The following is a 22,582-nucleotide window of genomic DNA, read 5'->3' on the forward strand; positions in this document are numbered from 1 at the left end:
TCTGTAAACTAGTATGTTGGACAAATAAGGTTGGGCATCATTATTTTAGAGCATAAAACATTAGAAGGATATAGTGATTAGTAGCAGTAGATATATAACAGTGGTAGTTAAATTGTACTAGAGATCTTTCACTGTTATGTGTTTGACTTTACATAGCTTCAGAATCAAACTTACTGTGTTTTTTTTTTTAAATTTTATTTGTAGAATCAGCTATCAGGAAACCTACTGAGGAAGTTCAAGAACAGCAACGGCTGGCAGAAGCTCTGGGTGGTTTTCACCAACTTCAGCCTGTTTTTCTACAAGTCTCACCAGGTGATGAACAAACACAGTCAAGGTCCTGCTGTTTGTCCAGTGAACATACCAACGTCCTCTCAAAGTGTTTTTTCCCTCCTCTGGGCTTAAAAGCATCACAGCTCAGTGCAGAATATCAAATCTGTGTGCAATATTAGAGCTGAACACACTTTCCCATGCGGCTTTTCATCTCATTTCCTACCTCAGAAAAATATTTAGTGGCTGCCTTTGGACTTCAGATGTTGTGAAAAATGCTCTTAAATTCAGTAGAAATCGTGTATACGGTCTACAGATTTTATACAGCAGGCGTGTGGAGCCAGAAATGTGTAGCACACTTTGTAAGTTTAAAGTCGTGGTAAGTTCTGCCCTTGGTTTACAGTGAGGTGTACAGCAGGTTAAACATTCTTCTGATGGGGCGAACAAGTGGCCAAGTAGCAAGAGTACACACCATGTGGGTGCATATGTCCTCCTGGATTTCCTTTTTACTGAATCCAGCTGTGAAAATGATAGAAAATTACACCAAAGACATCGTAAGAATAAACTAGTTCAGAAACACCAAAACTTGTATCCTAAAATACCATGTTAGTTGCATTAAGCTTTAAGCCTACAGGTTTTCAATGAGCAACTCTCTCAGTTTAAGCCAGATTTAATGGAAAACATTATCATGAATTTCTTTTCATAACCACACCTCTTCCAGGGAAAATTTTTACAGCACGACATATTAACTTCTTGTTCTCACCTCTCCTCAGGATGATTATCCCCTGGCCAGCCTTCCACTGCTGGGTTACTCAGTCACCATCCCCTCCGAGTCCGAAAACATCCACAAGGACTACGTCTTCAAACTGCATTTCAAGTCCCACGTCTACTATTTCCGATCGGAGAGCGAATACACTTTTGAGAGGTACACCACCTCAGCATCCGCATTTTTTGAAAAGTTTTTTTGAAGTTTGGTTGCATCTCAGATACTTGAGGATTATTCTAAAAAGCTTTTCTCTGCCTGCAGGTGGATGGAGGTAATCCGCAGCGCTACTGTCCCCTCAAGTCGCGCTCGTGTCCTGAACAGCAAAGAGCCTCATCCCCACTGAGTCGGCTCACCTTCTTCCCATACGCTGTCTCCTTCGGGTGGCATCCGCCCGTCCTGCCCCCCCCCCCCCCCCGGACTCTTTGCTTTTCTTTTCTACGCATATCTGGGACATTTGTACATGTGTCCATGCACATTTGGTGCTTTTTAATGCTTTAATGGTGACATGTCCGCTGGTTTAGACTGCATCAGAGACTGCATTTTTGGCATTTTTACTCTCAACTCTGAAACCTCTTTTTAAGGATGTCATTTTATACTGTTTTCTAATGGTCTGAACCACTTCCTATATTTCTGGTTTTACATTTTGTCATTGGTTGTTTTTACAGCAGGAACATGTTGATATAGATACACAGCATTCTTTCGTAGATGTTTAAACTATCACTGCATTGTCATAAACATTTTGTCTACTTGTTCATTTTAACTGAAAACGGCTGCTTTGAAAATGTTCTGCAACTTCAGTGCCAAACTGGTTTATATCAATGTCCTCAACTTTTTAATGCTATTTTGTTACAATGGGGATCAGGACTGTCCTCCTGTAAAATTTTAAATCATATCAAACAGGCCACCCTTTAAAGATCAGCGCTCTGTTCACGCCTGGCCCAGCACAATGTGTTGTTGTTCAAAAGAAGGAGATGAATATATGAAATTATTTTATTGATATAACCCTAGGATTGATCACAGTGTGGCCAGGAGTAGCTGCCATCACCTCTAATGCCATTTCAAGTAAAGTAAATATTCTATTTGATGATCTTTGTTGTATGAATACTCTCAGAGAGTTTTGCTTTTCTTTTTTTATATATTAACTCTGAAGTTCCCGTTCAGCTGTATGAGATAATGTGAGACGTGTTCATAATCGCTGTATTATGAAAGTAAGTGTAATTGAAAGCTTTAAAGATTACGTGTGAAACAAAAATAGAAACTTTCAGTTCCAAGCGTTGTCGCCCTCACTGAACTCGGCTGCCTCCCGTATACAGATCTTTTTATGGGTCTGAATGAATGGAAATATGCATTTGACAGAGTTTTGCAGTGAAGCATATGAGACGGAAAACCTCAGTTCGGCTCAGAATTGCAGTTTGTTTTCCCAGATAATAGAGAGCTCTTTGGAAATGAAAGCAATAAAAAAAACTTACTCAAACTTAGATTTTTGTGACTTCTGTTTTTGTTGAAGAGTGATTTTTAAGTGCTTGTAAGGCTGCTTTACAGTGTGTTTATGGCTGTGACCTACAGATGGCATCATTGATCAAGAAAGTACTGTCAGTTGACACTAACTCTTCTGAATCTGCATTTGACTTGGTGACAAACTTCTGTCCATTCAGAAACATGCAAAACTGTATTATAAATTGATGGCACCAGCTTATTGATGATGTCTTATTAATTTAATGAAACTATATGTTTGCTTGGGTGCACAATTCTGTTTCTCAGACTCCTTTTAGAGAGACAGTACTAGAAGATGACGAGTAGGAAAACAAAGGAATAATATAAAATTGCCCTGGAATTCATCCTAACTAATGTAAACAGCTGCCTTAGTCGGAATATAACTGTATGTGGGGAGATATACTATATGTTGTTAATTGCAGATCATGAAAAATGCTCCTCAGGTTTGTATTTGCCACAAAACACATTCTAAAATCCCTTTTGCAATGATTAAACCCAAGAGCTTTAGTTTAGCAACTAGACATTGCTTTGATTCTTGAAATGTTTCATAAAAATCAAAGTCTGGTTGTTTTTTCTTGAAGCTTTTAGGATTAGATGACCTGGATTACTGAGAATCCACATAGTTATTGCAGTTTTTTAAAGATTTGAGTTTTTTATTAAGGTATGAAAAACGTCCTCTAGAATTAACGTTGCTTTTGTCATTGAAATGTCACACATTTCAGGTTAAATGCAAAAAAAATCTAAGTAATAAGACAAATTTGGATTCTTACTGTATCTAAATGTTCAGCTTGATTGCTTGAATATAACCTACTTTCTCAGGTCTATTTAAAAAAAAAAAAAAACGCGCTCACCATGAAAATATTAAGCTTGTTTGGTTGCCAGAAGGGCGATAAGTTGTGACACTCCAGTGGCTTCCAGTCCACAGTTGTGATTTTTGTGGTAATAAGAAAGCAGTCATTCATAGTGGAGCTGCCTGCCGACCAAAGTCCAGGCCCAGCAGTTACTCACAGCCCGGAGTGGGCAGGCCTTTAAGCCGGTAAGGGGCGGAGTGCGCTGAGGAGCAAACAGATTATACACCTCCTGTCTGGCGCTGGACGGCCAATGAAACACTCCTCAAAAGGGACACTTTACGGTGACAGCAATACAACCGATGGGAGAAGGCAGAGCCGAGGAATAATGCCGCGCGCGTTGGTTTTGTAAGGAGCGAAAACTGAACCGAGGTGTGGGAGTGAATCAGCAGCCGCACCACAACATGAGCCAACTTCAAACTCGTGGTGCGCACTAGCGGTGATCGGGGGATAAAGCGATGATGGTTCTCCTATAAAACTTTGCTGATAACAACGCGCGGGTTGGATTGATTGGACGCGAAGTGGTGCGTAATGATGGCCACTCCAGCGCATCCGGAGACCAGGAAATTTACGCGGGGACTCGGGAAACCTGGCACCGCGGCCGAACTCAGGCAAAGTGTCTCGGAGGTGGTGAGGACATCCGTGCTGGTTGTAAGTACACACCTTAACTCCCCCCTACCCCCCTCTTTTCCTCCCCCTTCTCCTCCCATGAGCAGGGAACCACCTGCGTTTATTTTTACGCACGGTTTCAGGGAAAAGCAGCTGACTTTGGATTAGCTGAGTGGGAGCAAGTGGGTTGTTAGGGTTAAATACTACAGGTTTTACCATGAGCGAGTGAGCCTGAACTGAAAATAGATTTAGAGTGAATGAATGAGGGTGTCTGTGGCAGAGACAGATAGAGAAAAGGGAGATTTTGCAACTTTTTGGATAGACTGTTGCATATGTATCACAAAACATAAAGCCTTTTGCAGCTGTCTCTTGTTTTTAGTTCATGCAGAACATTTAAAGAACTATGTGGGTGTTGATAAATTGCCATAACACCTTCACTTTCATTCTCACCCTGCTGACTTTACCTTAGACCTACTGGGAGGGAAAACCTTAAGAGTGAAGCTGGAGGTCGTATTATGGGTTGAATAGTTCTGGTCTATAGAAGGGAAGTGATTTTGAATGAATGAATGAAGATGTGTGACTGAAATACAGGTTGAAGTAAAGAGAGTTTGTACTGTAAGTGGACTTGTGCATAAAACACAATGTAAATAGCACTCTTTTGCATGTGGTTCATCCAAAACGTTTGAGCACATCCTTACAAAATTCAAATGTGTTACCTTAATCAGAGTTGTGTAACTTGTGTCTTGTTTCCTAGAGAGTCGGTGAAGAATCAGTGCTTGTTTAAAGTCATGTGGTTTGTGTGAATGAGGGCATCACTTTTCACAGGGATGCACTGACATGACATAATACCTCCTTACCGGAGAAAAGCATGTGGCTTCAGTTTCATGCTTCACAAACAGATAAAGTGTCCAGTGACAGTGACAAAATGCTTAATTCGACCGTCCACTTTGGTCGACAGCATTTGGGCGGCGGGGACCTGCAGTGTTACGCTCCTCGGTATCAGTTTTCCACAGAGCTGGGAGAGGAAAAAGGAGTCGACCCTTTTGTTGTGACCGAGTGTGTTGGGTGTTTGGTGCTCCGTCTGATTGTTCCAGCTTTCCTGGAAAAAGTTGCCAGGCAACCGAAACGGACACCGTCCAGGCTCTCTGTCAGGGAAATGGAATCCTGAGTCAGGATCCCAGACATCCAACCACACCTTCGTATTATTTATTCATTCTCACTCTGGTGCACTGCCAGAGACGCCTGAGGGAGGAGAGCAAAAATGGATACAAGTATGCATGTTGGGAAATCAACGTGCTTACGGAGGACTGAAGTAACTTGTAGAAACTCTGCATGGAATTGTTGCTTTGCAGTAGTTGGAGCAGGCATCCTGGAGCTGATTTGTTGATAAACATATGTGAAGCGTGGTTGCATTGTATGAGCCGCAGCGATGAATGTATGGCTGTATCACTGACTGTTTGCCGGAGCTTCTCAGTGGGACAAGAATGCATCTGCACATAAGACCGCTGTCCACGCAGCTTGTAATGAATTCCTCCATGAAACATGTAAATGCCACAGGAGGAATAGAAAGATCTGTTCCAGGGACATAAAGGACAGATTGTGGCTGTTGTCGCCCATTCTGGTTCAAACCGTGATTGTGTTTCAGCTTAAAGGACAAGAAAGATAAAATGTTATTAAAGGCATGGAAACCCAAACCTTCATTCAGATTGTAGCATACAGTGTAACACCTACATATCAACTAGACACACAGCAATGTCTCGGCTATATTTTGGTGTCAAGTGCGCTGTGCTGCTGCCTTCTCCTAACAATTTGTGCATTTTAGTGAAAGCTCACGCTGGTTCGAGCCTCTTTGTTTATTGTTGGAGTGGAGAGCAGAGACTTGTAATAGGCCCGAGCCCTCAGCTGAGCCATCTCTCTGTTTCTTCACACTTTAGGCCTGCTGAGAGCACTGTTAGCTCCATGATGGCTGTCATCAGGTATATTTTGCTTGTAATGCACCTCTATAAAACACAAAATATTCACCTTTCAAACTTTGCTCTGCATTGATTTCACAGCAACTGTAGAGGATGATTTTGTTGTGCGTTTTTTAAGAGTCTGCTCTAGTAATGGCATTAATGTATCAGCTGATGGGTACGTAACAAATCGATAGCAGCTGGAAATGTTTAGTTAGTATATACAGTGTATGAAACAGCTGGGGGGCAGTTGTGTAATTGTAATCAATAGTCCTAACTGCCTGCCACCTAATGGTGATGCGCTCAGATCCTCCGTGTTCCTGCTGTGTGTCTGACCCGAGGGAGCTGTAAAACAGATGGGTGTCATTACGTGGGAGTGATGCCATTAGCAGCCCGTGGTCAGCACATACGCAACTCACTCGCCCAGAGGGGGAAGTTGGACTCTCGCTTATTCTCTGAAAAAGAACATTGACTGTCACATGTGTAACTGTCACCAGAGCACACACACTGGTGCACGGCTTCATTGTTGCGTCCAAGATACAGTGTCACAACAGCACAAACCAGCCTCTCCTATTGTTTTGCATGAAAAACATGCAGTGCTCTCTGCTTTCGTCAGCCCTCCTGACCCACTCGACCACACCCGCACACCTCTGCTCGTTTGTCTTGTCAAAGATCTGTACGCTTTTCTCCGAAATGTGGGAATCCCAGAATTGCCCCAGGTGGGTGTGTATTTTTTAAGTATTGCAAGTGCGATGGGGATTTTTTTTTCAATTGTACTTTTGAACTTTTGCAAGGATAAAGTCGTGTTCAGTCATGCTGTTAAGCTGGATTTGTTAGTCTTGCTAGTCATCAAATATGTGCTCGGTAGATTCACCTTGAAGATTGTTCCTCTTCAAAACGCCTGAGGGCCAAAATGTCATCCAGTTGAAAGAGAAATGCATCTACAGTGAGAATATGTGACAGTTTCTCCTGCTTCTAACAGTATTTCCACTTACCAGCACACTACAAAGCGTCATGTGCAACACATCCCTGTTAGATTCACCTTGTAGAACCATGAGGAGACAAGTGAGTGTAAGGACGAGGCTTGATAATCATGAATCTTTTATCCCAGTCTATCAAACTCTAAGATAAGAAGGCAGTGACTGTGCTGTATCTTGTGTGTTCGGAGCAGATGCTGGTTGGCACATAGGCTGCAGGGCTGAGCCAGTCAGGAGATTACAGGGCTGTCAGGCCTAAGCAGCTTGACCTCCCTGTGTATTGCCTGATCTGTCTGTCATTGCAAGGAGTGTAGGCATCCGAGTAAAAGTGTGCATAAGCTGCCTTTTGTTGCCGTGACGGTAAAAGGTACTCTGCAAAAACACAAAACCCGTGGGGGGGTAGAGATGGGAGAGCCGATGGGTCAATAATACATGAGACTGCTTTAGTAACCAATGCACCCGTTAAGAGGCTCTCACTCTCTTTTGCAGGGGATTACACAGGCAAGAAAGTATGATACCATTTGGTACTAAATTCCACAACCCCTGTTAAAGTTTCCAACATGTCATTGTATTTTCAGTATGTTTAAACAAAGAAGCTCTCTGCTGTGTCACAGTTCAGGACACAGTGACCCATGTGCGTCTTGTAGTTCTAATGCAGGTTAATACAGCGATGAAGCAGGTTATAATGTTTAATTTTGAATGAAAGTGGTGTTGATTCAATTCTGTAGTTATTTTATGCTGATGAATTGTATTCCTCTGTGCTGATTGGTGTTTCTGGTATTTTGTCCACACGATTTACAGCGTATTAAACTAAATATCAGTCAGTCACTTTTTGGCCTTAACTCGGTTTTGACTACAGTTAATATGTAGTTAGTGTGGGTTGGTAGATCCATAAATTAACTAATCAACTGACAGAAAGTCATTTTAAGTTTTAAGTTGCCACCTAAGTAGGGCTACAGCAATTCTAAAATAAATGAGCAGCTATTACGCTGTGGTCATGTTTTCAAGATAAATTGCAGAACATTTGATGGTTTCAGTTTCTTGAAAGTGAGAAGTTGCTGCTTCTCATTGTCTTAATGTAGTTAATTGATTCTCTTCGGACCTAATTATTAATTAAGATGCTCTGGAGATAAAGTTATAATAAAAATAAGCCAACCTTATTGCAGGCCTGCATCTTATGCCTCACAAACTAATGATTCATTTGGCTTTTTTCACAGTTTTGGCACATTTTATTAATATTTTATTTGATGTGCTATCAGGTAACTTGGCTACAGACTCCTGCACTTGGCATCTAGAGACATGACATGAAAGGGAAAGCAAACAATGGCACCTGTCTGCTGTTATCTAGTTTATTAATCATGCTTTACTCTTTCAGCATTTTCAAAATAGTGGTGTAAATGCTGGGCGGTAACTGGAGTAGAAACTGCAAGACCCAGATGTAAGTGGTGATACATGGCTTGTGGAATGAAGGCTTCAAGGAAAGTGAGAAATAAAACACACCCATCAAACTCACTATAAAATTTGTCTGCTTGGGTTTGGGCATGCCTCTTGGCAGTTGTGGTTATAATCCAAACCAGATTTACCACTCAGGATTTTTGCAGTTACAGTGGGAAACTTGAGAAATTCCTCAACTGAGCAGGCGAATTTTGGGGATGATATAAAGCTCCCAGTGAGAAATTGAAAGGATTTCCTCCGTCGTAGCCTGGAGCAGCCCTGGTTAGTCCGCATAAATGCTGCACAGCAAAGCCAACTTAAATCATCCAGAGGCCAGACAGACGGATTTTGTTCCAGTACAAATGAAAACTGATTAAATATCATGGACATGAATTGAGATTTTAACAACAGGTCAAAGTAAGTGTAAAACAACCAGAAAGGAATCCCAAGATGTGAATTGTGGCCATATCACGAACAATTTCTTGGCTCAAGGCATGAAATAAGGAAACATTTAACTGCCTTAAAAACATCAGCATGCTATCTAATCTGTAATCTATTGATTTTTTTTTTTGCTGCACTGGCTGCACGCACAGATCTGTGTCCATGTAGCCGAAATGCAGCTGTGCTTTAGAAGCAGCGTGACTGCGAAAAACAATCGTTGCCACCGTGGGCTGAGTCTCCAGATTTGTCCCCTCCTGCCTGAACAGGACGTGCCCGTGACTTCCTGGCCTTCATCTTCTAGTGGGAGAGCAGAGGCCTGTCTTTTTCCTAGATAGAGCAAATTTCCTGCATCTGTATTTGGGCCGAGCAGAAGTGCTGGGCAGGGCTCGCTGTTAAACCACCCACTCCGTCTGAGTGTTCTGCCTGATAGAGCAGAACTGTTTTGAAGCACAGAAGAGGTTACCATAACAGAGGGAGCCTGCTGGAGAGCCTGGACGCTGGGTGTTTTCCTGTGAGCAAGTGCATGGCAGCGCTCTGGGACTTGTTTAACCCTCGTGTCTTCCTGCGGGTCAAAATTGACCCGTTTTAAAATGTGAAAATGTGGAAAAAAATATATATTTTCACAGTGAAGCTTCTGGTGTCCACATTTTCAACATTTTTGGGAAATCTTTGAACATTTTTTGGTGGAAAAAAAAAAGAAACATTAAAAGTGTTTCTTAAGAACATTCACAAAAAAAATCAACCAAAATCCAGCGAATTTTGCTGGATTTTGGTTGATTTTTATGTGAATGTTCTTAAAGGAATATTAGAAGTTTTACTGATATATATGTAATCACTTTTATATTATTTTTTAGGATTTTTTTTGGAAGATATTTACGAGAATTTTCTTGCCAAATTTGAGAGATTTTTTTTTTTTTAAATAAAACTTTTAAGGGAAATTTTTAAGGAATTATTGGAATTTACTTCCTGAAGGTTTTGCAAATTTTCAGAAATTTGGGGAATTTTTTTGCTGAATTTTTGTATTTTTTTTCAGACAAGGAAACAGTATTTTTTGGTGCCCGTAAATGAGGACAACAGGAGGGTTAACACTCACCTCCTCTAAAGACAGAACCCCCCCTCCTCACCCAACAGGACTTTACTTGCCTCTTTATTGCCTCCACCAGTATCCATAATGCAGCGTTGAACGTATTTCTACCCTCAAGTTTGTTTTTGTCCAGTCGAGGCTTGTTGCTGAGGTGAAGTTTGTTTTGATGAAGACTGGAATGCTTCCTGACAGTTTGTTTAATTTTAGCGATTAGTGTGGAAGAATAGAGCTGCTGGGTGGTCGATGTTATGGAGGCTTCTAACGTTTATCTAAATGCTGCCTTTGTACATTGACGGCGCATCCATCTGAATCAAACCCCTCCCTCTCACACCTCGCTGTTCAGACGTACATCCTGCGATGGAGCCATGATCGCTGCACATTAAGATCAGCAGCAATCAAGTGCTTTGCTTCCATCTTCCAGGCCATTAAGGCTGCTGTTTTGGAGTCAGCAGGGCGCACACCTCAGTGCAGCTGGTGAAGACTTTCTGAGTCACATCCCATTTGGTCTTTATGTAGTTAATCGAGTTTGCCTTCCTGTGTAAACTGATAAAAACTCATCTCTGATCTAATAAGGAACTACGTTTGAACGAATGGAAAACAGATTGTAGTTTACATTTCATATAAAAGAGACTGTATTGCCTCTTATTCAGTATGTAAATAAACCTGAAAACAAGTCTTTGCTGTGATGCATCGTGATTTTAGTGACTCCATCAGTCAACCTCCTCATTTTATCCAGACTGAAGTTTCTCCAAACTGGATGGATTGCCCTGACTTTGCAATCCTCTTTGTTTTCCTCAAGTGCCATCATGATTTTGGCTAATGTGCTCTTCACAAAAATGCGTCAAAATCCAGTGAATGGATTGAATGAACATGTACTGTTCATTTAATGTCCACTCAAGATGAATTCCAAAATCTCACTCCATCATCTGATCAGTTTCAGTTTTTCCAATACTTTGTTATAGTTTGTGTTTTGTGCTAAATAGTGCATATTAGCATGTTTTTATGGTAAAGTAGGGATATAAATACCTGCTATGCGTGTTAGCAAGTCAACATCAGCGTTACATTCAAAACGCCACTGGACTGAAGCCTCAGAGCTCTGACTGCTGCCTCACAAATCAGGATACTCCACTTGCTTTGCCTGAAGGTAGCTTCTGCAAATTGACAGAAAGCCAGCGGCCAGTGAATAAGCAAATGATTATAAAATATAATAAGGCTCATCTTTCTTTGAAATAGTTTTTAATGAATGCAGTAACAGCCAAGAGACATTAATGAACATTTGCTATGTAGATAAAACAAATCTCAGTATGAATCGGTTTGCTTTTATTGTGAAGTAGAAAACTGTCAGCAGGCCAGCTGGCATCCTAACCAGTCCACCGGGCTTATAATTGAGCATCACTGCTGTGCTGTAGATTCTTATTGAAGTGGTTGAGTTTACATCAGTTGCATGACCTAAACTGTCCTTTTTCTGTAGTCTGCATACAAATTTCTTCTTTTAAGAACTGCCATTGATTTCTAAACACAACTTATTCTGCTTTGCCACGTTGTTTAGCTTCCCTTCTGCTTGAGAGGGGAGGCCGAGGCTCTCTTCATTAGCCTTTAGCTATTTCTAACAGTCACATGAATGGTGCCACTACAAACAGGGCTTTACATGGCCCTGCCCACACAAGAGTAAGTGAATGAGAGAAACACATCAAGTGTAGGTGGATTCTGTTATGCCTACAACCACTGATTCATTAGTTTTGTGAGAGGCAAGCCGGAGTGAAAACCATGAGGTGAGACTAGTCAAGCCTAAAGCCCCAAAGGCAAAATTGTTGCTCTGCACACGTGCATGGGTGTACAGATTAAGCTCATCGGATTAAGCCCTGAACACCACCATACCCCTGACTGGACACTGAACAGCACACCCATGTTGGTCGATGGGGAAATGTCTAGAAAGAGCAGACTAATGACTAGCACATTTCCTTTTAAGACCCTGCATGTTTTTTGTGAGGTGCATTTACTCTCTCAGCCTCCTTGATTTGTCTATAAAAGTAATGCTTCCCTCCTATCCTTCACTGCAACTGGCCATTAACTTGTAATTGTGGGAACACGGCTGTGTACCGTGACAGAAGAGATTGGAGGGTGCACTGTAGGCACCTTGTCATTATTTTTTCCACCCAATGGATGCCATTTTCTCCATTTTTGAATCTCTGCCAATAGAGATTACAGTAGAGGTTAGCTCTAGAGTGGAACTGGCTTAATTTCTTTAATGTATAGGACACTGAACTACTTTAAACCCTTTGAACGTAACTTAATAAACGTGAGTTCTTAAAAACTTGAGTTATTTTCAGAAGTGTTAGCAGCTTTGGTTCAAGGGAAACTGTTGGTCTGTCTGTCCATCTCTTTCCAGGATAAAATATCTTGACAACAACTGATGGACTGCCATAAAATTTTGCATAGTTAATGGATTTCTAGTGGATTTTAGGTGAAATGTCTCAGCAAGTAATGGATTGTTTGCTGTTTAATTTGCTTTCCTTCTAAATGAGTGGGGGCTTTAACTTAAGTTAGGCCTCATATTTCATTCAATGCATCAGTTCATCCAGTACTGCAGAAGGAGTATTCACAGGCTTTGCCCCGCAACAAGAAGATGAATTTGCCAGAAACAGTGGATTCAATGCCTGGCTGCTGGTACCATGTGTTTCATGTCATAAAATAAAGCCCCCAAATCCTCCAAAACAACTCTTACAAAAACCCAAAGAAACATCTAGGTTTTTTGGTTAATTCACCAAAGTAGCTTTTACCAAGGCACTGGCTGAAGGCTTGAGTCGGTGTCCGGACCCCAAGGAGCGGCGGCTCACCGCTCCTGACAGTTAAGATGGGTTAAATGGAGACAACAAATGTCCCAACAGGGATCAGTAAGGAATAACTCAAACTAGAGGTCGACCGATATATCGGCCGGCCGATATTTTGGGCCGATATATGGACTTTTTTCAATATCGGCCATCGGCCGATATTTACAAATAAAAAGCCAGTTTGTGATCAGGCACCCGTACGGGCAGCTGCCGCGACCGCTTTTCCCTTAGAAGGACCCCCGGCACTCAGAGAGCGGAGCATGAGCGGAGCGAGTGAGCCAGGCAACAACAAGCCTCGCTCCACACCTGCTTATTTGGTTAAAAAAAAAAAAAAAAAACAGGTAAGAGATTTGTTTCTTGGTAAGAGAGAAAATGCAGTGTATTTAATTTGTAATATATACATGTATATACTTTTAGTGTTTAAATTGCCTTTTGTAATCGATGTGCTTTAAAAAAAAAAGGATATCGGCCTTAAAAATCGGCTTCTACAATCGGCTTTAGATATCGGCCATCGGCTGAAATTTTTTTTAAAAATCTGTATCGGCGTCGGCCTTTGAATATCCCATATCGGTCGACCTCTAACTCAAACAGTATAAGATTGTCAACATGATGACCCACTAGGGTTTAGACTCCTGTTCTTTCTCTGACAAGTCTGCCATAACAGTTTTTTTTTTTTTTTTTAATTTGGGGCAACAAAAACAAGCTGTAACATAGTCTTCTAAGTCGACATGGTAGACTTGGCATCAAACAGTTCATTTACACTTGCTGCACTTAGAGCATATTCATTTGGAAACATTGACGTATCCAATGATCGGTTGAACTTTCAATGTCTTTTTGCTCAGTGTTTGGTCTCTACCAGCTCCTAATGGGAAACATCTGGCTCTTTACCGGCTAAATGGTCACCAGCTAGTTGCTTATTGTGCTTGTGAGAGTTTTTATGACCAAAATCAATCGGAGCAGTGAGAGAAAATCAAAACTGTGAATTTGCAATCATCATAGCTAAACAATCAGATGGAGCTCGCTATAAAGTTGTGACATTGTTTTAACGTTGTCATTTGATACACTGTCATTTCAGTAAACCCAGTCATCCGGCGTATGAACACATAATTATATATAATTGTAAGAAAACACTTCCTTATTGCTTCCTGTTTGCACCTGTTTGTTTTATATCACTTCTGTGTGTGACTGGTGCTACTCTGAGGCTTCACTGTCAACTCTCAGTAGGTTAATCTGCTCTGAGCACCATTTCACCCCCTCTGGCCCCTCTGACTTTGGCTCGCTGTGGTCGCTGACCTTCCATTCACACTCATGCGGATCACACCAGGATCAGCCACTGTCAGATGTGGTGTTTCACTGAGGGGTGGATTAGCACACAATTAGCCAGTTCAACAGCCAGTTTCCCATTCTGAAATTTAGAGATATGACCCACATGAAGCATCTATAAATAGAGATTACCGGCTTGTTTTAATTTACGTACAACATAAGTCAGAGGAGAGACAAATTTAAATTAGGTATGTTTTCACTGGAGTGGAGATCATTGTCAAGTATTTATTTGTTCCGTCTTGGGGATGGATTTGGGGAACTACTTGACATTCCTGCTCCGTGCTGCTGTCTTGACTGCTATCAGACGACAGAGATGAAAGTGAAAGTTGCTACTGATGTTATCGCTCATCTGGGATTTCCCTCCAAGTTTCCAGGCGCTTATTTGAAGCCACCCGAAGCACCACAAAGCACAGGCGGGTAATGGCATCATTATTTAGGTAAATAGATTGAGGTTCCTCGATGTGAAGTTAACCCTTATGAGTGATGAGTCCTCTTTCCCACACTGCATGCTGTCGGCTTAATTAAACCGAGTCTCTGCACTTCTCAGCGTTCAGTCTTCTGGCTTTGTGCAGTGTGTGGATGGGACCTGCCACAGCCAGAGGGGATAAACTGTAATGACTTTTCACCAGGCCAGCTGCATAGCTGGCATTCCTCACGCTGACACACTGTAGGGCAGAGTGAAGGAGTGGGAGGGGCTCAACCTACAGGGGGGCGGGGCCAAAGACAGGGTGGCTGCAGGGTTTGCATCTCACCTTTTGGTTTTCATATAAACTTGGCATGTGAAAAGACAGGGCATGCACACTTGAAAAGACTAAAAATGAGAGATGCAAGAAGTGCTTTGATAGTTTTCTTAAAAAAAAGTGCATAAAATACAACAATCCTCTGTTGCAAGTCCTGCATAAATTAACTATTAGGCTGTCAATTACATTTTATCTTGAATATTATCCTCAAAATATTTAGCAGGAGAATAGTTTTGCAGAATCATGACTGTATTATCACAAAATGCATCATTAGATTATAAATTCTGATACATCAGTCAGCGAATTACAGCTTTTTACTGTCACATGGGCTAAAATGAGGCTTGTTTTTGCCACATGAGTGATTTGTCCCCAACTAGTAGGTCAAATGATAAATCTGAGGGGTCAATATGTGATTAATGAGGCAGGAAGGGAAAAAAGCTTTTCCACACAAATTTGTTCAATAAAAACATATTTGGGCCAGAATCTGTTATTTTCAAAAAAATCCAAAAACATGCCAAGGTTAATTGATTATTCTAAATTTGCCTGTAGGTGCGAGTGCAAAGGTGATTGTCCTGTTTTAAGTTACTGTAATGTTTTAAGTTATTCTCTTGTTTTTCACTGTGAAGCACTTTGGTCACCCTTTGGGCTGTTGTAAAGGCTATAGAAATAAACTTTGATTGAATAAACTTTGAAACTTTGATTTAACAAAAGCAATTTGGGCAGTTCACTCTGTAGTGGAGCTTCTAACAACACAAGGTGTTAGACGGAGCCCCAACTAGACACAGTTTGGTGCAAACTGTGACTCAAAATACTACTGCACTTATCATGTCCAAAGCTAAGCACTTACGATGCAAAATTTTGACAAGCTGTCAGATGTAAAATGAATTTTAATGAGTTTCTCTTGTTGCCCATTCAAAAAAAAAGCCACATGAAATACTGAGCTCCTTTTTTCCCCTTTTAAAGCTGAAACAAACTCATTGTGCCACCTCTGCCCACAGTACACAAATGAGTTCTGTTTAAAGTGACAAATTCACAGAGATTAGGGGAGTTTATTCCTAAAAACTCTGCATCTGCCGTTATATCAGCTGACATTCAGAAAATTGCGAGGGAGGAAAACACAATAGCTCGAAGACGTAAATGAATGTCTCACGCAGTCGGAAATCATGTGACCTCTGTAATCTGTGTTTGGTTTTTCTGTCGAAGCCAGTGCATACAGTAGAGACAGAGCTCTCCTTGAGGCTTTGTTTTTGTTTGCTCCCTGTTTGTTTTGCGGGGACTTAGCATCAGGAGGCAGGATTGTACTGAGTGTGCACTCTGCTGCTGCAGCGTCCCTCGCCTGGATTGGATAAATAAAGTTAGTTGTGTTTACGGAGGAGCAGCAGCAGTGTGGCCGTGTGCCTGAAGGCCTGCTCCTAATCACACTTGTTTGTGATGGAGGGTTACATAGTGATCTTGGCCCCCTGACAGCGCACTGTTGTGGTCTAGACAAGCGTTATGCTGTATGACGGACGCCATGCACGGTGGTGAGCATTATAAGCATGCAGGGTCGCATCCTTCTTCTTCACTGTGCACACTCCTGCGCAGATAAACAGCTCCCTGACTTGACTTAATCTCCTATTAAAGTCTCCAGTCAGTCTTTTAAGGCCAACAGCACCTTCCCCCACTCACCAAGCATTGTGTCGCATTTGCTACACCCATCTGATTGATTAGCTATGTGTCTCAAAATATGGCAAAAGTGTTGTATGGCTTATAAAAAAAACTCTGTTTCCACTTGGATTTAATTGTAGTTTACAGCTATTATCCATTTTTCCATTCCTTCACAAGCACTTTGCCAAGTGAATTCCTTGAGACTCGCAAAAATGTCAAATCCATCTTAGTTGCTATAGCAGCCAAACGGCTCATTGTGCTTTTAACATGATCCATGAGGGAGGCTAAACCTCACCGAATGCTAACAACAGGGAAATAATCAGCAGCAAATAATGAGTTTTTCTTTCGTTCATAACGAGAGAGTCCTGCTGTGCTGTTATTGCATGTCGAGAGACCGAAGGGGCCGTTACTCATGTAGAAGGTGTTGTAATCAAGCCGCACAAACAGGCCGTGAGACAATTTTAACTGTCCCAGATAAGCTACTCTAAAACAGGCATGTATCTCATAACATGTGTTTCCTTTGTGAGGAAGGGTGGTGGCCACTGAGTCGAGGTGCCGAGGCACAGTTTGGCTCAGGTGGCACCAACAAACTGTACAACAGGAAAAGGGCGGTGTGCCGTTCCCGCATTTTTCCAAACCATTTCAGAGTCGATGCCAATCAGCAATCAGACACAAGCACATGGCTGATAACGCACTGATTACACCTTTTAATCATTTTTAGTGACTAAAATCTTTTTATCTAAAACTGCTGTTCCAGTTCATTGCATCTGTGTAATATGAACAGTTATGCACAAAGACATAGCAGAACTGTACACATGCAGTTCAGTTTCGAACTTGATAAGTTCAAGTCACCTTTCTGGCATGTTTGGGAACGTCAGGGGATTTGAATGAAATCCAGTTGGGAGTGGTCAATATTCATTTCACACGTGTAATTTTATACTCCAATAACAATGATCTTGCAAGATAATTGGGAAACTATTGGATCATCAATTGAATAACTTGATATGAATGTCTGTTCTTGGCTAAAACACTAAATTATGTCACATCATTTTGATTAAAAGATAATTATATTACATTCCAGTATTGTTATAATGTTTTCTTACTCAAGCAATAGTTCTAAACAGCTAGAGAGAGTGTACAGAGAGGTACCAGAGGCACATTTTACATGGTTGGCAAATTTATATTGCCTAGTGTACATCCTTGTGTATATTTATGTCATATTTCCCAACTCTGTATCCAAGATTGATGCACTTTCAATTTTAAATATTTCCTTTACCTGCAGATAAGTCTTTTGCCGACCGTGTAGCCATCATATGTGCCAAGCAGCTTCATGCACAAGCCGTCTGTGGCCTCCCCAGTGATCTGTGTGGTGTAATATTACAGCTAAGTCCGCTGCCACTTCAGTGGTGCAGGTGCACGGACATGCGTTCATCTCCTCCTGCCATCGTCTGCTTCCCTTGATTGTCAGCAGCGCTCACTGAACCAGGCTCAAGAGGATTTCCACTGATTACAAACAAAGAGCCAACTGAGATTAGCTGATCCTTAGAGGTTCCCAAACTCCCCCATTATCCCCGACCCATCTCCCCACAGCACGACACCTTCAAGTCATTATCAAACCAGGAAAAAGTGGATTAAATTGAATTGGCGTCTATTAAAGATTAGGTTAACTCATTTTTTCTGTATTGTGCTCCTTTTATGCCCTATTTTGTCGGCCTTTGGTTTCACTTTCACGTTGAATCCCGTCTCATGCTTTGCAGCTTTAAGGCAGAAATTGTCTTCTCAGTACATTTCAAAGCACCTTCTTCCCAGAATGCCATGTGTGAATTTCCTATTATACTCCCTTATTTGTCTCACCTGACACCCTCTACACACTGTACTGTTCCCTGTGTTCATACAGTATCATGCTTGTGTGTGGCAAGCCCAGTGCTGAAAGTGAGGGAGCTGCTATTTAATCTGCTCAGTCTAACTGGCTTTCATTGTCGGATATTTGACTAAATCTCTGTACGGACCATCTGTTGGACAGCAAGACTTTTTTAAACCGAGGTAGTATGAGGACATTGTCCATTAGCTGCTCTAAACAGAAAGCTAAGCACCTGAGTTAATGATTAATCGTTGTTTGTTCCCAATTAAAAAAAAAAAGTTATTAAGATGAATAACTTAATGTATAAACCACCTGTTAATGAGCTATGAGAACTTTTTTTATTTGTTTATTTTTTTTAGCTAGTGTCTGGAGGTGGGCTGCACAGTGGCTCGGTGGTTAGCGCTGTCACCTCACAGCTAGAAGATCCCCGGTTCGTGTCCCAGCCTGGGCCTGGGATCTTTCTGCATGGAGTTTGCATGTTCTCCCTGTGCATGTGTGGGTTTTCACCGGGTTCTTCGGCTTCCTCCCACAGTCCAAAAATATGCTGAGGTTAATTGGCCGTTCTAAATTTTCTGTAGGTATGAGTGTGTTTATTTGTCTCTTTGTGTAGCCCTGTGATTGACTGGTGACCTGTCCAGACTGTCCCCTGTCTTCACCCTAAGTCAGCTGGGATACGCTAATGAGGATTAAGCAGTGTATAGATAATGGATGGATGTCTCAGGGTGTCTTTTCACCCAGACAAAATTGGTATCTGAAAGCACACATATTTAATCCACCATATGCAGACAGTACATAAATGTAGAAAAAATAAATCTAAAAAACTGATCCATTCTTTAAAATGTTGTTAATTTATATTGGACTAAAATGTAATATTTTAATTCAAAATAACATGTCAGTATTCTGCTTTTTTGTTGTTTTTTTTTATAAATGTCATTTCTGGCTACCCATATATCATCAGAATAGTGGTTAAATGATCTTTTGCAAAGATTGGTCAATTTTATTTTTCTGAAATCTTGTTCTCTACTGTATGAACAATACATGACCTCTTGGAGCTTTAAATATTTTTACATGCTGATACAAGAGCAGCATATTTTGATTCTTACGTGTGTTCTCTGAGGCAGCATGATGCCCGAACAGAATTTAATCTGCCTTTACCTCCAAGCGATGATAGATTTATGACAGCTTATCAGATCAGTAATATGATCGGTATGTTTCAGCGTTGCACAGACTGAACTTTGTAAATGGGTCAGTGGTTCAGTTACAGGTATTGAAACAATGTCGGACCAGCGGTTGCGTCGCTGTTTCTCCTTGCGATGGCTTCATATCAGGGCCAGTGTGGGCTTGTTTCAGGATCAGTCAGCGCTCAGCTTCCAGCCTGCATGTCACAGCCTGACCATGATGATGATGATGATGATGACAGCGCTGCGTCTAATATCTCCTTCACACCTGAACTCTGGCCAGTGACCTGCCGAAGGGTGTTTAGACCCAATCACAGTCCCGACATACACTACAATAAGCGATGACAGCATCAAGGTAACATTGTTTTGCTCGGTTCAAAACATGATACCTGGATATTTTGGTTTCCTGGCTGGCACTGAATGAGCACAAACAAGAACTAGTTACAGGTTTAGTGACTATCTACGTACCGCAGGGTTTTCCCAAAGCTGACAGCGGTTCTGGGTTGTGTTTGTCAGCGGTCACTTCAGAGGTGAATACACTTAAAAAGGACAGGAAAAGATGTTCTGTCCTTTTTCAGTCCTTGGTCCTTGGAAAGTGTTTGATATATCAACTTAAAATTTCACTGATACCATTTTAAATATTCATAGTTTATGATAAGAAAGTTTCATGGAAATCAGAGGTGGTCGAGCAAAAGGCATCTGATGATCTGAGATGGAATAACCTGTTGTCGAGCTGTAAAAACACTGTCACAGCGGGGTTCTTCTAACTCTCTCTTCCATCGAAGTCCATACAAACAGTCACCTCAGTCACCTCTTCTTCCTGTGTAGAAACTGTAGTGTTTGGAAAGATTGTTTTCACACTGAGCTGCTGGAAATGACACTCTTGTAAGAAACAATGGCTTCATTATGCCAGTGGTCAATCCCAGTGTGTGCTGTTTCCACAAAGCATTGTATCACACAGCAGCAGTGGAATCACTTTGTATGTCTCTTAATTAATAAGAATGTAGGCATAATGCATTCATAACGATGCAATGTTTTGTCATTATATAGTCTACTTTATTGCATATCATAAATGTGGTAGAAGTTATGGTCATGTTTTGTAAGCGTGGTATCATATTCTGCCTGTAGGTGGCAGTAAAATCATTCCTACTCTGATGTTTTTGTACCTTTCACCTCTGAGAAGAGCTTCTCAATGCTTTGTGTAAGGTTGCATGTGTGCAAACGTGGATTAACGCTAATTGATTGGCTAATTTCTACCTTGAGCAGAATTGTGATAAGAAATGCAATTTATATAAAACATTTGTCATCTTTAGTACCCCTCTGTGGCTGTTTCCTTTCACATTGTGCAGTCATTTCTCCTTCACTTTGCTGTAAAGATGAAAACAAACTCAAGGCAACCGCATTTTTGCTTACCGGGGATGATTTTACAAATGTGATACGATCAATTCTGTAATGTTTCGATAACTCGAGTAGAAAGTATTTGTAGTAAGATTAATCTGTGTTATGTTTGCTGAAGCCAAAACACAGTTGGGAGGGTTAAGAGGGTGACTGCAGGCCCTCAGGGCTTGGCACTGCTTCAGTCTGCTGGTGCTGCAGCAGAGGGTGCAGAAAGACCCTGCTTGATTAGAAGAATATATTAATGATAAACTGAAGGAACTGCTGCAGTCTCCCCTGCAGATCTGACCGAGCTGCATGGCACTTAGGAACATAGATGAATGGCGTGTGTCTGGTTGCAACATATACTTATTCTGCATCTGGTGGCTCCACCACAAAGCAAAGGAAGCGGTACCCCTCAGGAAAATGGGTCATTTTCTTCTTCAAGGATAAATAAACCATCCCAAAATACCAAGAGGAAGGGGATGTGGCCCCGTCGTATTTGTTTTGTACCATTTTTGAGAAGGGCCTAGGATAACCTGGATGTCAGCTGCAGGTCAAAACAGACTTTGGTTTAATCCATGTCATTGTTAGACAAAAAAAAGCTCTAATTACGAGAAGAAACGCATTCAGTAGATCGTCCAGACAATGATCTGAGTCTGCTCTTCTGCGTCAAGTATTTTGGGAGTTGTAATGTAAACTTGGCATTTGAAATGTGAAGCATTTGGATTATTGAAATTCCAAGCCTATCTTTAAAGCCCACCCACGTGTGTAACTGTAGCACTGTACCCACAACGCCACTCTCAAAGAAAAGCCCATGAGAAACTGGTTGTTTACTCTACACAGCACACTTCGCATGATTTTAGATGCCCTCAGGGGTCAATAGCACTCTTGGCTTCGTGTTCCGACAAAATTGTACTTCTTCCATTTTGTGTTGTTGAACTGCAGTGGAGGTCAACATTGCTTTGGTGAAATTTCCACAAAACGCTCCGGTGTTGGGGAGTTGCGATGGAGTTTGAAGGACAGTGGGCAACGAGAGGCGGCTTTGTTATGACAGGGTTTACACACACACACATCAGCAGGAAACAGCCACTTCCTTTTCGGAGTCCCTGGAGGGCTCCAGCAGAGCGCCACTCTGTTATATCTGCCCTGTCCTGCTGGAAGTGTGCGTTATGTCACTCTGGTCCTCCATGCTGTGACCTCTCTCACACACTAAAAACACACACCGCTGCCAGCAGAGTCCCACAGCAGACCCTGGGCATGGAAACATGGCCAGCTGTGGACTTGACCTTAACTGTAGAGAGGCTTCTTAGAAGAGATGCCAGCTCCTCCTGAACTCCCCCCTGCTGCTCAGAGCCATGCAGGGACGTTTCTGTCTTTGTTGTGTAGGATTGTCCACTCCTTAGAGTGAAAGGGGGGGAAACTTAAGTTGACCGTTCTGTGTCCACATGTGCTGCCTTTGATGTTTGGAATTGGGCTCCACCCAGCACTTGCTGCTAACAGCTTGAAATTGCTGTATTAGTACAAGCGGTGCTATTTGAGGGTTACTGCAGGCCGGTGATGGCGTCCACATGCAGCAGATGTTGAGTCTGTGGTCGGTGAGTGCAGCTGGAGAAGAGAAACGGTTGCCTAATTTGCTGTTTTGCCATTAAGAAATCTCAGAGGACGTCAGAGATTTGTTGACCTAAACACTGATATCAGATCTTCTGATCTGACAGCACTGTGCTTCTACAGTGTGTCTGTAAGCCTCTGGTCC

General features: G+C 41.7%; 2 protein-coding genes across 5 annotated transcripts in view; both read left to right on the top strand.

The window, feature by feature from the left end:
- Positions 1–2,511, top strand: part of LOC111569956 (FERM, ARHGEF and pleckstrin domain-containing protein 1) — a 58,684-nt gene extending 56,173 nt beyond the window's left edge. For both annotated transcript variants that reach the window (XM_023272430.3, XM_023272429.3), the window contains exons 25-27: positions 205–312; positions 1,041–1,192; positions 1,295–2,511. In XM_023272430.3, the coding sequence (XP_023128198.2) occupies positions 205–312; positions 1,041–1,192; positions 1,295–1,376 (342 nt within the window). In that variant the 3' untranslated portion in view covers positions 1,377–2,511. The remainder of the gene's footprint in view (positions 1–204; positions 313–1,040; positions 1,193–1,294) is intronic.
- A 1,085-nt stretch (positions 2,512–3,596) lies between these two features.
- The window catches only part of zmp:0000001200 (dedicator of cytokinesis protein 9), an 85,390-nt gene continuing 66,404 nt past the window's right edge, over positions 3,597–22,582 (top strand). For 2 of the 3 annotated variants that reach the window (XM_055015279.1, XM_055015278.1), the window contains exon 1: positions 3,597–4,026. In XM_055015279.1, coding sequence (XP_054871254.1) covers positions 3,907–4,026 — 120 coding nt within the window. In that variant the 5' untranslated portion in view covers positions 3,597–3,906. The remainder of the gene's footprint in view (positions 4,027–22,582) is intronic. The other variant, XM_055015277.1, reaches the window with a different exon arrangement.

Source organism: Amphiprion ocellaris, chromosome 11 (genome assembly GCF_022539595.1).
Source record: "Amphiprion ocellaris isolate individual 3 ecotype Okinawa chromosome 11, ASM2253959v1, whole genome shotgun sequence".
NCBI classification, from domain to species: domain Eukaryota; kingdom Metazoa; phylum Chordata; class Actinopteri; family Pomacentridae; genus Amphiprion; species Amphiprion ocellaris.